The 14926-nt window shown below is 37.3% G+C and overlaps 2 protein-coding genes across 9 annotated transcripts in view; both read right to left on the bottom strand.

Moving 5' to 3' along the window:
- The window catches only part of LOC108272815 (uncharacterized), a 257124-nt gene that overhangs the window by 31308 nt on the left and 210890 nt on the right, over positions 1–14926 (bottom strand). The gene's annotated exons all lie outside the window — the stretch shown is intronic.
- LOC108272850 (uncharacterized) lies at positions 61–9958 on the bottom strand. Of its 3 annotated transcripts, none has more exons than XM_047158904.2 (8): positions 9820–9958; positions 6980–7130; positions 5653–5796; positions 5554–5572; positions 3827–3862; positions 3631–3724; positions 3152–3228; positions 61–1816 (listed from the first exon to the last, which is right to left on the bottom strand). In XM_047158904.2, the coding sequence occupies exons 2-8, from the start codon at positions 7106–7108 to the stop codon at positions 1776–1778; spliced, it is 540 nt and encodes a 179-aa protein (XP_047014860.1). In that variant the 5' UTR covers positions 7109–7130; positions 9820–9958; the 3' UTR covers positions 61–1775. The 3 variants fall into 3 exon arrangements, with proteins under 3 accessions (XP_047014860.1, XP_017337148.1, XP_047014862.1); XM_017481659.3 differs by having other exon boundaries at positions 6980–7117; XM_047158906.2 differs by lacking the exon at positions 3631–3724 and having other exon boundaries at positions 6980–7117.

Raw genomic sequence — 14926 nt, 5'->3', positions numbered from 1 at the left:
TCTTAAAAAAAAATCAATCAACACATTGTGGCCAATCACAATTCAGAATGAAACAGTGCCGTGGTATTAAAAGAGAAATGTTTATTCACATTGTCTCATTCTACAGTAACAGCTACATTCACCCAAGATATAGAGTTCTCCAGTTCAGGCTACATATATAAAAGAAAGGCACTCAGCAAGGCCAGATATTTTATTGTACAGTCACAGAAAAGCTTGATAGACATTTAGATTCCGAATCAAGTGAGAGTGTTAAAGAAAATAAGATAAAGAAATATTTTAAAAATTTTAAGAAAAAAAAAAAAAAGGTATTGCATGTGTACAAATTAATGCTTTAAATCAGGGGCATCTTACATAATGGATTATACTTAGTCTGATGGGCCAGAAAAAGTTGGTTATTGACCAATTTAGTGGAAAAGTACATTGTGTGCACTCTGCAATTCATTAAAAAGAAATAAATGTCCATAAAAATATTACGGTTCCTAAATTCATTTGCTGGGTTGGATTACAAATGACTCTATAGGGCTGGTCAAGTGCTACAGGTGGCATGTTTGACACCCCTGCTTTAATGCTGCATTCAGAGTGGTCAGCTGTATAAAACAAATACATTATTTAAATGGCAGCATGAAGTGATAAATAACATACAATAAGAAAACAAATTTAACAATCTTTGATTATTAATACTGTATTTTATATTACTTTAGGATTTAATAAAAGTTATTTGGTCTTCATTGTTTTGTGCAACATTTTAATTCACAGTAATATAAAAAGTGTTTTTAATAAAATGAAGGGGCAGACTGATTTTTTTTCAAATACTGAATTAAACTTGACTAATAGCTCAGTTATAGCAGTCTCTTCTGTATAACCTATAGCCAGTGTTAATGATGCAGCAATACATCTTTTTATAAAATACCGGTTTACTTTTCACTCTTCTTATGAGTCAGCTTGAATCATGAGAATTTTGGGGTCTATTTTGGTACAGTATATTGAAAATCACTTTAAAAAAAAATAATAAAAAAGGAATGTGCAGAAGTATTTTACCATTTAAACATGAATACGAAACTAAAAGTGTTTTTTAATACTGGCTCATCTACATTTCAAGACCTTGGAATTATACTACGCATTCGACTTTATGATAATTTTCAGGCTGGAATGGCGTCATTTTCCACCTCGGAATGTTCGACAAAGTTTGCACCAAGTCAGCTAGCTGTGATGAGTGATGTATAGTTTTCTCCACAAATCGTACAGACAGTGATCTAGATTTAAAAAGCAGATATTTCTATATCGTGATTGATCTACAGTGAAAGATCAATCACTGTAAACAGGAAAGGAATTGGTAGTTGAGGAGACCACCCCAGTTTCAAGTTAGGAGCAATTCTTTGGCTTTTGCTGGTTGGAGTTAGTACAATATGCAACCTCGAGTTGAAAGCATAATGTTTTATGTTCCCTTTCATTGGCAAAAATAAGTTGATGTTATAAAATGTGTTATTTTGTATGTCTAGTGATATACAAGTACAATATATTTTACACCAAAATACTGCTACAAAGTATAATAAAATGTGTGAAGTATAAAAATTGTTCTGTCTGCTTTGGCATGATTAAAACACTTGTATCTTGTAAGAATCCTATAATTCCAAGGTCTCTGTTTATCTATTTAATATTTTTAAAATGTTAAAAATGCAACAACAACAACAACAAAAAAAAAGAGTAGTGAAAGTGCAAAAGCAGATATACAAGTACAATTATAGAAAAGGCAGAATCAGACCGGAGGGAGAAGCTTAATCTTCATATGCTCTTGGAGTGCTCTGGGTGCTCACCACTGATGAACAAAACACAGTAGAGAAATACAATTATATTAATAATAGAACATCTCAATTCTAAACATATGTTCTAATTGTTTAACTCTCCATAGGGCTGGCACTAATACTCAATTATAAAAAAAAATCCTCAGTGAAAATTTCATTTAAATCAAATATTCGCCAAATGGTGCTAGCGATGAAGGTGGTGATAAAGCTCAGCAAAACTGAAGATATAATTATGTTAAGTTAACCAGCGTTAAACTACTTGACGAAAGTTTGAATGCGACACCCTGCTCTGTGATAACGCTACATGCAATAGGCATGTCACTGCACGCAGAAGCTTTCACTCGGAGTTACACTTGCTTGATCAAACGCATCTCAATAAAGGAGTTTAAAATCGGATGCGTCTACATTTACATTCAATCTGTTTTATCTGACGCTTCCTGTGTAACAGCAACCTTAATTTTTTTAACTAGATACAGTCATACTCTTACTCAAGTAGGTACTTGGACAGATTGGCGTATTTTTTAATGGTACTTTAACTTGAGTCACTATTTTTGATATTCGAACCACCTCTGACAATAACAAGTATCAGTATAAGTACAAATTTTGTTGTTGGAACATTGCAACATTAAATCTTACATTTTGTTTTCATCAACGGCTCTTAGCCATTACAAATTAGTCAAATTATTTAATAAAGTGCATTTTAAATTGAGATTAGATTTGCCATTTTTAATTTCTCTTCTTTGTTTCCCTTACAGTGTAAAAAAAAAAAAAAAGAAAGAAAAGCTTCACAGGTTGCTACTGGAGTCCTCTTCTACTCCTCCATGATGACATCACGGAGCGGAAGAGGAACTCCATGCCCAAGAGGGTTAAGGCAGTGCTGGAAAATAATGGTGGCCACACAAAATATTGACACTTTGGGCCAAATTTGGAAATTTTCACTTAGGGGTGTACTCACTTTTGTTGCCAGCAGTTTAGACATTAATGGCAGTGTGTTGAGTTATTTTGAGGGGACAGCAAATTTACACCATTACACAAGCTGTACACTCACTACTTTACATTGTAGCAAAGTGTCATTTCTTCAGTGCTGTCACATGAAAAGATATAATCAAATATTTACACAAATGTGAGGGGTGTACTCACTTTTGTGAGATACTAATTTTTTATTTTATATTATATATATATATATATATATATATATATATATATATATATATATATATATATATATATATATAAAAATTACACACACACACACACACACACACACACACACACATATACATACATACATACACACACATATATATTATATATAGGATGTTGATATAAAACTATTGGAGAATACATACATTCCATGGCTTGGTCTGGTTGAGCTTCTTCATTGATATGACTACCTTTGACACGGCTTCTCTTTTTCTTGTTATACCTGTCCATGACAAGCAACAACAAAAAAAATTCCATTTAGCTCCAACTGTTTAGGACAGGCATCACTAATTGGCAGACCGTGATCCATGTGCGTCTGCTTCACTCAACTGAATCAGTCTGTGTTTACAGTGTGTACTGACGAGAGTCTACAGTACATCAATAACTTGGATTGAACTGGATCTATTCAGAGCAAACATGTGTGCAGTAAAATCATTTCCAGCCAAGCGTCATACAGCAATGAACATGTAGGAAAGGCATTTTAACATTAAAACCCCCTCCTTCACAAAGAATGATTTTGTCCTACATCACAGTGCAACGTCTAATGATACTGTCATCCAACAGCAGGTTAAAATATTTAAACTTCCCTCATTTAGCTGCCTATGTAAGGGTGATGCAGATTTACCTTTTTATGTATTGCAGGCCTACAATCAGGACTACAATCAGAATAAGGGGAACGACAACAGAGATGATGGTGGTGTTGGTGGTGGTGCTATTGGCTTTTAAAAACAAAAGAAAAAAAAATGAAATAAAATCTTCAGTCAATCCTAGTTCATATTTCATCTCAATTACCAAAAAGAAACTTTACAGTAAGTACTCACATTGCTGCTCAAAACTCAGGGCGGTGTCATTGATCACTTGAGGAAGGAAGGAGAAAACAGACGGTTAATATGTGGTCTTTGGTGCCAATAACACACAAAAACGTTTACTGGTTGCTCCGACTGCTGCACTTGCACGTGTCTCCATAATTAAAGGAGCAATGACGCATTAATCTGCACGTGCATCAGTGTGAGAATATGATTGGCCAGCTGTTTTCTGATATCGTCAAAGCTTCGATTTATACTTCTGTGCGATCGTATCGGTGAGCATGTCAAAATGCTGTGTCCAGATGCTCAAAAAGCGTCAAGTCATTATACGGTTACGAAAAATACTTTATTATATATAATATACATAATATGAACAAAAAAAGTCCTCTTAAAAAAACTAAATTGATGACCTGTGAGATGCAGAAATGTGCGACCTCTGTTACAGAACTAATTTTATGAAAATCTCCTGAACATAGATGGAGTTTAAGAGCTTTCTCTCTCTATAAACCTGCACTAGTTTAGCACCATACGGAGGTAGCTAGCAAGAGCGTAAAACCACAGGTCTATGTTAATGTACTCGTTCAAATACTTTATCGTTTCTATAGGAACAGCTCATTAACAAGGATTTGTAAAGCGGATGCTTCACAAACAGATTAAAAACGTGTAACGATGTGGTGAAGTTTATTTAAAGATGTCATGATTTTTTAAAAAGTTAATCATTCTGTTTATTGGGTGTAATGGAATAGATTAACATGCTTTAATGTTCAAAACACCACCCCCAACATACTGTACATTACTGCAGTACATCTATTCCCAGTATTCCTGTAACACTCCGACTGAGTTCGGGTTTCTCCAAAGCCCCGCCTTTCTGAAAAACCTAGAGTGCTCTTATTGGCCAGCTGAACCACTGCGTTGTGATGAGCCAAAAACCTCAAGCGTGTGTTGGAAATGTAAACACCACATACTATAATCGCAAGCTTCAGCTTCCAAGGCATCTGAAGTCATTATAAATACAGTTAATAATGTCTGAGGTTTTACCGGATCAGTTCGAGTCAGATTCAGAAAACGCAGATTATCGAGCAGATCAATCTGAACTGATTTTGCAAGCACGACTTGAGCAGAATGTTTCACCTTTCAGATATGATGTTAGAACGGTTTAATTTGTCTTCATCACTGTAACAACTTTGTTCTGAAGTAACAAAAATACAGTTTTAAAAACGACACTGTTTAAAAACGTAAAAGTTATGGCAGCATTTTGGTGATATTTCATATAGTGATGTAGATGTTAGCGGGGGTAATATCGTTTTAATAGGCATTTTAAGCAGGTCTGGAGCAGTGGTCTCTGTTAGATCAAATAAATCCCTTTGAGGGAGACTATGAGCTTTGTAACTTCGCAGATCTTATACATGCACAAACAGATACATTACACATTAAAGGAAAACATTACAAAAAAATATCATATGACCCCTTTAACATTTATGGAGTCTCCAGTGTCAGCACTTTGTAACGGTCTGAGGTAAAGCTGTAACTTTAAGGTTTCCCACATCTTCAGGACATATTGGAGTTTACGCCAATGTCTGACTTAATTTTCTACAAGATTAAATGTTATTAGAAATATATGGCTGATGTGTAACTTTATTTGACTCCTTTAGAGAACATGGAGATTTAGACATTAAACTGAGCAACACAGAGATACTAACAGACTGACAACACACATAGACGGAGAGCGAGAGAATACATACCTTGGTAAGTGTGTATAAACTGCAAAAGATAACGATAGTTATGATTAAATCATCAAAAGGAAAAAGAATTTTAATGCATACAGAAATAAAAATATAAACCTTTTGACTCGATCCATGACAGGTCACAGAATGGTGAAGCTCGATGCATTCAGAGACTTTGATGTTTTTTATGGTTTCATTACGAACCAGTGGGTGCTCAGTTTTATTTGCATGATGATGTCCATCTGACAAAAACTCCCCTGCCTAAAAAACAGAGATAACCATACAACCCAATTAGATGGTTTCCAGCACATAACAGTATCTAATCCACTTCCCATGATTAAAGAGGATGACTTTAAAAGACAACATTTCATGTCACTCTTGGATAGAATATAGGTTTTATTAAGTCTCTGTGGATCAGTGTGAGAGTCTTCAGTAGATTTAGCAGAATTGTAGAAATATACCTACTTTTTCACCAAATTATCCATAACCTGCATGCTAATCACAGCACTCATTCATTCATTAACTGAGAGCTGAGCTTCATTTCAGTGTTCTCAGTATGAATAAGTAAATATGGCATGCATATAATCTTTACTGGGCCTTCAAATAGTTATAAACACATATAAACACTGTATACAATCAAAGTGTATTAGCCCAATAAGTATGAAGTCTCTTTCATCGAGTCATCTTTAAAAGAAACATTTATTACCTTGCTTTCAAATTCATGTAAAAAAATAAATAAATATTAAAACAGGGGAGAGACATTGCTAAGGTGTAGGGGTGGGCGATACGGCAAAAAATATAACATCACGATATTTCAAGAAATTTCTGTGATACACAATATGCATCACAATATACAGCCCCCTCCGAAATGGCAACAGCAAGGCCAATTCTATTGTTTTTGCTATACACTGAAGAAATCTTGGGTTTGAGATCATTAATATGAAATAATTATTTGTATTCTTTATGTTTTAATTGAGGGTATACATTTTTGTTTTATATTTCTTGTACAGCACTTTGGTTTCAAGAACTGTTGTTTTGAATGTGCTTTATAAAATCAATAAACTAAACTAAACAAATGTGTTCAGTGTATAGCAAAAACAATAGAATTGGCCTTGCTGTTCCAATACTTTCGGAGGGATCTGTATAGCTTTACCACACTGCCAGCAATAGAGTAATGTTGGCTTTCAAAACAGCTCAATAATGCTTTTATTTAATGTCTACAAAAGTAAATAGAATTTCCCTAGAAATTCCATCATTGCAGTTGAAAAGATTAAAAAACTGCAGAAGATTTGATCAAATCTGCTTCCAGATTGTACAGAGTTTGGAAATTTAATATTTAAAAACCATATAACAATTGATCAAGAATTATCACGATACCAATATTATACTGTCCATCCCTACTAAGCACTTTTCTGCTGAATGTGAAGAAGCTTTTAGGCCTCACCTTATTTTTCCACTCTTGCTCACAGTCCTCGTCCTGCAGTAGAGCAGATGGTATATAAGACGGCACTGGGTAAGTGTAACCATCACCATCAGAAATGTTTCTGCAGGACAATGTGGTGGTGTCCTTCATGGCAGGAGTCTGAAAATAATAACTATACATTATTTAAAAAATGTACTCTGATTTATCCATAAATGGCTTTAACCTTAAGATGTGTTCATATGTACATGTGTACACATTAATGTCATGTCAGAGAGAGAGAGCTGAAAGAGGGTGCCCGGAAAAACAAAAATACCGAGTTGGTGAATCTAAAAACACAAGCACATGGCGTCTGAAAGACATCATGCATTTAAGTGACTAACTTTTACACCCAGAGCAGAGAGCTCAGTTGGGGTAGGGGGCCACGTTAGGCAGGCCGAGAACAATCAGAACAGTTAAAATCGAACTTGACACTTATTTATCACCCAAAATAGATTTCTGAGGTAAATTTTCACATAACAGCTGGATTAGGCTGGATTAGGCTAACAAGATGAAGGATAAAACCTGATACAAGACCAGACTCATTATTTCACCCGATCACACATAACTGGCTTCCACAGCAGCATCATTAATTATTAATCTCCCAACTATGTGCCTGGCCAGTATAATGGCTGTACTTCTTTGCATGATTTGTATCGTAATGCCGTCCAATAGTAAATTCTTTGTGGACCGCCACTTACTTAGCCTACATGGACTCATCAGATGGGACGGTTACAGCCCCGGGGGTCATATGTTTTGCAGCCCTGCCCTGCCCTAGAGGAACCGCTTCCGCTAGAAATTTTAAAATTATTATTCAATGTCATGATTGGGAATTAACAGGGCAGGCGTTGGAGATTGTGATTAACGCATAATTACTTTTTCTCTGTTTTCTCGTGATCGCAACTTAATTTTCCTGTGTACTGGACATCCATCATCCCGAAGTCAATGGGGGTTGTGAATGGGTTATTTGGTGAAATGCCTGAAATAAGGTCTGTGGTTAACACAAGCTCAATTGATGTTCATGTTTTATGCTACACCATAAAATACATCAGTAATACCCCACTCAGGATTTTTTTAAAAAGCTGTTACGCATCTTGAAAAAGACTTCCTAACGAGTGGCTAAATGGGACTACAGAGGTTGTCGCAGACATTAAACGTCATCACGCTGAACAGGAAAAAGCGTCGTGGTGGTCACGTTGAAGTAATGCGACCATGGTGTAGTTCGTTTATAGCCCAACATTAGGTTTTTACTTCTGGCGAGTGTACAGGCTTCAAAATCTTATACATCTTATCTTAACCCTCTTACGCCGTATGGCCGAAAAACCGGCTTGCAAGTCTTTGATCTATTCCCGTAAGGACGATATACCGGCTTGGCTGTCTATGCCAAATCCCCGTAAGGCCGATATAGCGGCTTTACAGTGAAAACGTTATCCCCGTAAGGCTGGTGTACCGGCATTACTCTGCTATGATTCCTTACTTATTTAATTATTATTTTTTAAACCCGGAAGGTTGATGACGTCATGACGTCACGACGTGATTATGTTATTACACCGTCATTACGATGAAGCTGATCCAAGCGTGAATATTGGTGTAATAGTAGAAGTGAACTAAAAATGCCAAAGCGCAAAGCTATTCGTGTTCCAGCTAAAGTTACACCTACAGTGAACACAGGTACATCTAAAACAGTGGAAAAAAAGAAAACATGCAGTTACACAGGCGAGAGCGAGGATTCTAGATAGTGACAGCAGTGAAAGTTCAGGCGATGTTGAAACCGAAACTGATAGTGACACAAACTCTCCTGATTCAGATCCTGATCCGTCTCCATCTTCAGCATCAACCAGTGCAAGTGACACTGCAGGGGTTTGGAGTCATAACCTGACCATCTCTGTGCATTCGTGAAAACACTACCTGCTGGTCTGATTTTCAGCAGAAACTTGACTTTTGGTGCTAAAATGCATTTATTTATTTACTTATTTATTCATTTATTAATTATTTACTTGAATTTATTCAAAGGCATTGACCACGCTGATGCTCGTATGGTACTTCTAAATGAGTAGAAGGATTTTCGCGAGCATTTTTCATCATTTCTCTAGTTAAGAATTGTGCTCTAAGTGGAGTAAAAACACTGAAGTGCTTCATTTTCAAAGTAATATTACACAAATACATTATTATAAGTTGTTTCAAGGCCTAAAAATGCTCAAATTAAAATGTTAATTTTGGGGCCAATTTTGGCCTGGGAACTCAGGGTTGGCATGCTGTTTCTATGGGGAATATAGGGTTGTGGGACATAATACTGTGGGAACTAAGGGGTAAGAGGGTTAGTGAACGGAACATGTAAGAATCATAAACTTTTGTTAGTCACAGTTTGTTTTCTGCAATAATCCAAAAGCCAATGGAAAAAAATCCTGTTGGCTTTTTGTCGAGGGATGCTAACTTTTGTCGTAATGCTAACTTCTGGGCTGGTCCACAAAAGTACGTCACGTCCCTGCAGGGAATGACGACTTCCACATTAATGAAGGACACTTGAAGGATACTTGAAGGACACACACCCCTCTCTCAATGCGGAGATAAAGTCCATCTCTACAGCGGGACATTATTACATCAATGATGGCGAAGATGCCAACGTGCACCAGTCCCACTCACAAAGTGCTAGATTTCAGCACTTTTTTTTTCTTTTTTCTTTTTTTTTAAATAAGACATTCGTGTTAAACGTGTAAGCCGACTCACGTGTTTAGGCTAGCAGTGTTCGAACTTATCATGTTCATATATATTTATGTGAAACTCCTAATTACTATTTTCCGTATGCATATAAAAGATGTACTCACTTTTTTGTTTTTTACCAAAAGTGCTCCGCTTCAGTCAAATGAAAAGGACAATAACAAGTGATTTCTCTCACTAGCCTTTCTCTCTTTGCCTCAAGCACGTGGCCCCCTCTCCATGTCCCCACGCACGTGCCGCATTCGCCTCCGCCTTCTTCTTTTTGTTTTTAATGGCGGTTGGCAATCCACTAAAGGTGCATTACCGCCACCTACTGGACTGGAGTGTGAGCAGTAGATTGGCAGGGAAAAAGAAAAAAAGTAAATTTTTAAAAAATATACAATAATAATAATAATAGTGATAATATTAATACTAAATTTAATTAGAAAAAAACACTACGTTACGTACTCGTGGTTCATATTATGAACATGGCGACAAGCCGAGTCGTTTACTGGCACATCAGCTACGGCGACAGGCCACTTCCCGTCTCATACCTAGTATAAAAAACACTTCTAATATTGTCACTACAGATCCCATGGAAATTAATGCTACTTTTAAATGGTTTTACTCTATGCTTTATAAATCCGAATTTCCTACAGACAATACTAAAGTGAATGCATTTCTTCAAAACCTTTGTACCCCTGTTATTGATTCGAATACTGCCATGCAACTGGACTCCCCACTCTCTCTTGAGGAAATTTTAATTTCAGTTAAAACTATGCAATCTAACAAAGCTCCTGGCCCGGACGGGGTTCCAATTGAATTTTTTAAAAACGTTTACTGGAAAACTAGCTCCACTGCTTTTGGCTATGTTCAACGAATCTTTGGAATGTGGGTCTTTACCTCCAACTCTGACACAAGCCACGATAGCTCTGCTTCTTAAGGAAAAGAGCAGAACGGTTTTATAAAGGGACGTCAATTGTTTTTCAATACCCGTACACTCTTTAATATCATTTATTCAAAGCATTTGTCTGTGCTCCCTGAGATCGTGATTTCATTAGATGCTGAAAAATCATTTGATAGGGTTGAGTGGGAGTATTTGTTTGCAGTCTTGAGGAAGTTCGGATTTGGGGATAAGTTTATTTCTTGGATTAGCCTCCTTTACTCATCCCCTAATGCCAGGGTTCAGATAAACGATATTTATTCGGATTATTTTGCTCTCGGACGAGGGTGTCGTCAAGGCTGTCCTTTATCCCCTCTGCTTTTTGCTGTCGCTGTCGAGCCGCTGTCTATTGCACTGAAATCTTCTCCCTTGTTTAAAGGAATAGTTCGATACGGTGTAGAATACAAATTGTCGCTATATGCTGATGATTCGTTATTGTATGTAACCGATCCTGTTGCCTCTATGCCAGCTGTCTTGGGTGTTCTGGAGTCCTTCGGTGTTGTCTCTGGTTATAAATTAAATTTAGATAAAAGCGACTGTTTTCCTGTCAGTACTGCAGCATTTTCTCTCCAACAGTCAGATCTACTGTTTCGATTTAGTCAGTCAGGTTTAAATACCTAGCTATCAACGTGACACGTTCTTTATCTAATCTTTCATCAGCTAACTTCACTCCCCTTATCTCAAAGGTTAAATCTAACATTCAGAGTTGGGGTAACTTACCCCTTTCTCTAATTGGCAGGATCAATGTCGTCAAAATGAATATATTACCGAAGTTTCTTTTCTTCCAGCAAGTTCCTCTTTCTCTGCCAAAATCATTTTTCAATTCATTGGATAAGATAATTAGTACATTTATTTGGGGAGTGAAGCCACCAAGGGTTAGTAAATCTTTATTGCAGAAATGTAGACTTAGTGGAGGACTTGCATTACAAATAATTCTATCACTGGGCTGCGCACATTCATAAACTTTGCTACTGGGTTAAATCTCCTGGATCTACTTGGTGTAAATTGGAACTATCTTCTTGTAGGGAATCCTCTTTACCTGCTTTGCTTTACTCCTCTTTACCTACAAAACTCTCCCTATATACTGATAATCTAGTTGTCCTCAACACACTTATGACTTGGTATCAATTTAGACGGCGCTTCAAATTTGTAGGTGCATCCTCTTTGGGTCCTTTAAGCAACAACCATCTATTTCCTCCATCGTGTTTGGACTCCACATTTTCAGTGTGGTATGACAAGGGCATTAAACAAGTTAAAAATCTGAATGCCGATGGTGTGTTTGATAGCTTTGACAATCTGGCATCCACTTATGACCTCCCTGTGACTCATTTTTTTCGGTATTTTCAAATTCGGAATTTCGTTTCTAGATGTTTTCCTGATTTCCCCTCTGCGCCTCCTGAACAGGCTTGGGAAAGCTTGTTTTCAAACAATTAGCATCAGAGAGGAATGATTTCTAGGATTTATGATGTTATTCTGGTGCTAGGTAGCGAGTCGAGTAACAAAATTAGGAATGTGTGGGAAACGGAGTTAGGAGTACAGATAAGTGAGGAGTGTTGGGAACGTGCTATAGGGAGGGTACAGTCTACCACTTCTTGTGCTCGTCTTGGACTTATACAGATCAAAGTTTTACTCAGAGTCCATCTGTCCAAGTCGAGACTTTCTGTGATGTATCCGGACGTAGAGGACAGGTGTGATAAATGCCATGGCTCTCCCTGCCATCTTGGCCATATGTTTTTCTTCTGCCCTGATCTCCATGGTTTTTGGTCTGGTTTCTTTACCATCATGTCCACTATTCTCAGGGTAGATTTAAAGCCTTGTCCATTGATTGCTGTATTTGGGATTCCTGATGCCTCAGTTCCATTGAGCTCGATACAAAAGGATATTATTGCTTTCACATCCCTTATAGCAAGACGTTCCCTACTGTTGCACTGGAGGTCTGCTAAATACCCATCTATCTCCCAGTGGCTAAAGGACGTGATGTTTTTTCTAAAACTTGAGAAAATAAGGTATACGATGAAGGGTTGTACGGACAAGTTTGTTTTTTTTTTTTTTTTATAAATGGTATCCCTTTATTATATACTTTATGGAGTTGCAGACACTTCCCACTTAATTTTTTGTGCCTGTTGTTGGGTTTTACAATATCTATATAACCAGCGACAGTTATTGGGTAGCCATGATGAGCCGGGGGGGGCGGGGGGTGGGTTTTCAGTACTTTTAATTTTGTATTCCTTTGTTAATAATAAAAATAAAATAAAAAACCTGTGAATGTTTATTGCTGTGTGTTGCTCAATTTGTTTTTTTTTCTTCTCAATGAAATATTTGGGAAAGGGAAGGGAGGAGAGAAGAGAAAAGGTTATGTTCAGCAGACATGTTTGGTAGACGTGTTCAGCAGAAATGTTCAGCAGAAATGTTCAATAAAAATGAAACTGGAAAAAAAAGAAAAAAACCCACTAATAATAATACCACAATGATATTGCATACATAAAAGAAAATAAAGAGATAAATAGCTATATACTAGTTGTTCGTACTATAGATTTCTAAATTCTCTCACTTATACCAGTACTTTTTAAATAGTTCATTAGGGGCGGTGTATTTCCCCAGATGTTTTCCCAAGCAAGTTCTCTAGTGTCATGTTTTGTTTTCCAATCTGCATCTCTAGCTCAGCTCTTTCCTCCTCATACCTTTTGCAGTCTAACAGAATGTGTTTTACCATCTCTTGGCATTGGTGGTGAGGAAACCAGATGATATGAGGAAGAAACCTTGAGAGGAACCAGACTCAGAAGGGAACCCTATCCTCAATGGATAGTGTGAAGGTAAAGGGAAAGTTCATTATGGTTTTTATATGAAGTCTGTTTGTTGAAATAGTCCACTGTTTACTAAAGGAGAGCTGGGTGCAAAACTGCATGTAGTAATTGCAGTCCTAAGGCCATCGCAGCAACCATAGTCCCAACAAACACAACAAGAACATCCATGTGGAATTGAGGTCATAAACCATTTCCATGGTACTTCAAGCGGTGAAGGTCCGGAGAGTAGAAAAGGTCAGGATCACTGACCCTACTACTTTCCACATATGCTGCATTTATAAAGGGATTTACCCAGTTTCATTTTCAGTCTGAAGAGTTAACAGTTGTTGGAAGGCAGAGAGGGTTTTACTAGTCTGCAGAAATGATGTCACAAACGTTACTAACATTACCACTAAACTTCTAAACTGATGGAAAATTGACAGGCCTGTGCTACAGTTCCATGGAGTGTCCAGTGTTGGCTGCCATTTTGGAATGATGCTTTGCCTTCTAGGTCTCCGCACCAGTCACGTGACTGAAAACTATGAATAGGCCAATTTCACAAGAATCGGAAATATGTCATTGCTGCGTCAACTTACTTTCACTACAGTTACGGCTAAAGCCCAAAGTATACTTCACTTTTGGGGGTTCAAGATGTAGTGCTGTTATTTTCATATGCAGAACTTTGTGTTTTTTTTTTTGGGTTTTTTTTTACTTTTTTATGCTCAAGCTTGTCTGTAGTATGTAGCAAAAGTTTAATATACCCTTCTTTGGACAAAGATATTACGATAGCCGGACCCGGTTCTTTAAAGTTTTGGTGATTTTTTTTTTTCCCCGCACGGGTCAAGAAGCTTGCTAAAGACATGGATGATATAATGGAGACAGCCTCTGTTGAAGCTTTTGCCAGCAGCGAAAGTTTGAAGGTGCACAACTATGCAAGACGTCTCAAATCACAATTGATGGCTCTCTCTGACACTCGGTATATCCCCTGGTCAGAAGAAAAATCGAATCCACACTCCTGACGCTGTATCTAATGCTGTACTGCTGACAGCCATTGGAAAAAGTGAGCAGAATGCAAGGAGAATCATTGATTAAACTGCAGTCAGCCTTGAAAGAAAACACCCTCAATCTGTAAGCGTACATGCTTGCTTGAAGCTATGAATAAGCAGTGACGGAGAAGGTGATCACTCTACAGACAAAAGTTGTGATGTTATAAAGTGAGAACAAAGTTCTTATAGAGAAATGCAGCAACTTTGATACTTACAAATGCAGTAACCTCCGTGTAGCCAGGATTCCTGAGCGTGAAGGAGAAAATGTTAAGATGGCCATTGTTGAGTTATTCAGAAATATCTCTCTGTACACCGCAGAAAAGCTCCGGGAGATGGTCGACATCGCACATCGGCTCGGTCCAAAGTATGGTAACGCAAATCCTTGACACATCATAGTGCAATTTCTGTCCCACACATGTCGTGATGCAATATGGACAGCAGTCAAACGATCCAAACTTTTGAA

Source organism: Ictalurus punctatus, chromosome 12 (assembly GCF_001660625.3).
Source record: "Ictalurus punctatus breed USDA103 chromosome 12, Coco_2.0, whole genome shotgun sequence".
In the NCBI taxonomy this organism is placed as follows: Eukaryota; Metazoa; Chordata; class Actinopteri; order Siluriformes; family Ictaluridae; genus Ictalurus; species Ictalurus punctatus.
Note: the sequence above shows the minus strand (reverse complement) of the source record. Positions and strands in the feature narration are given on the sequence as shown.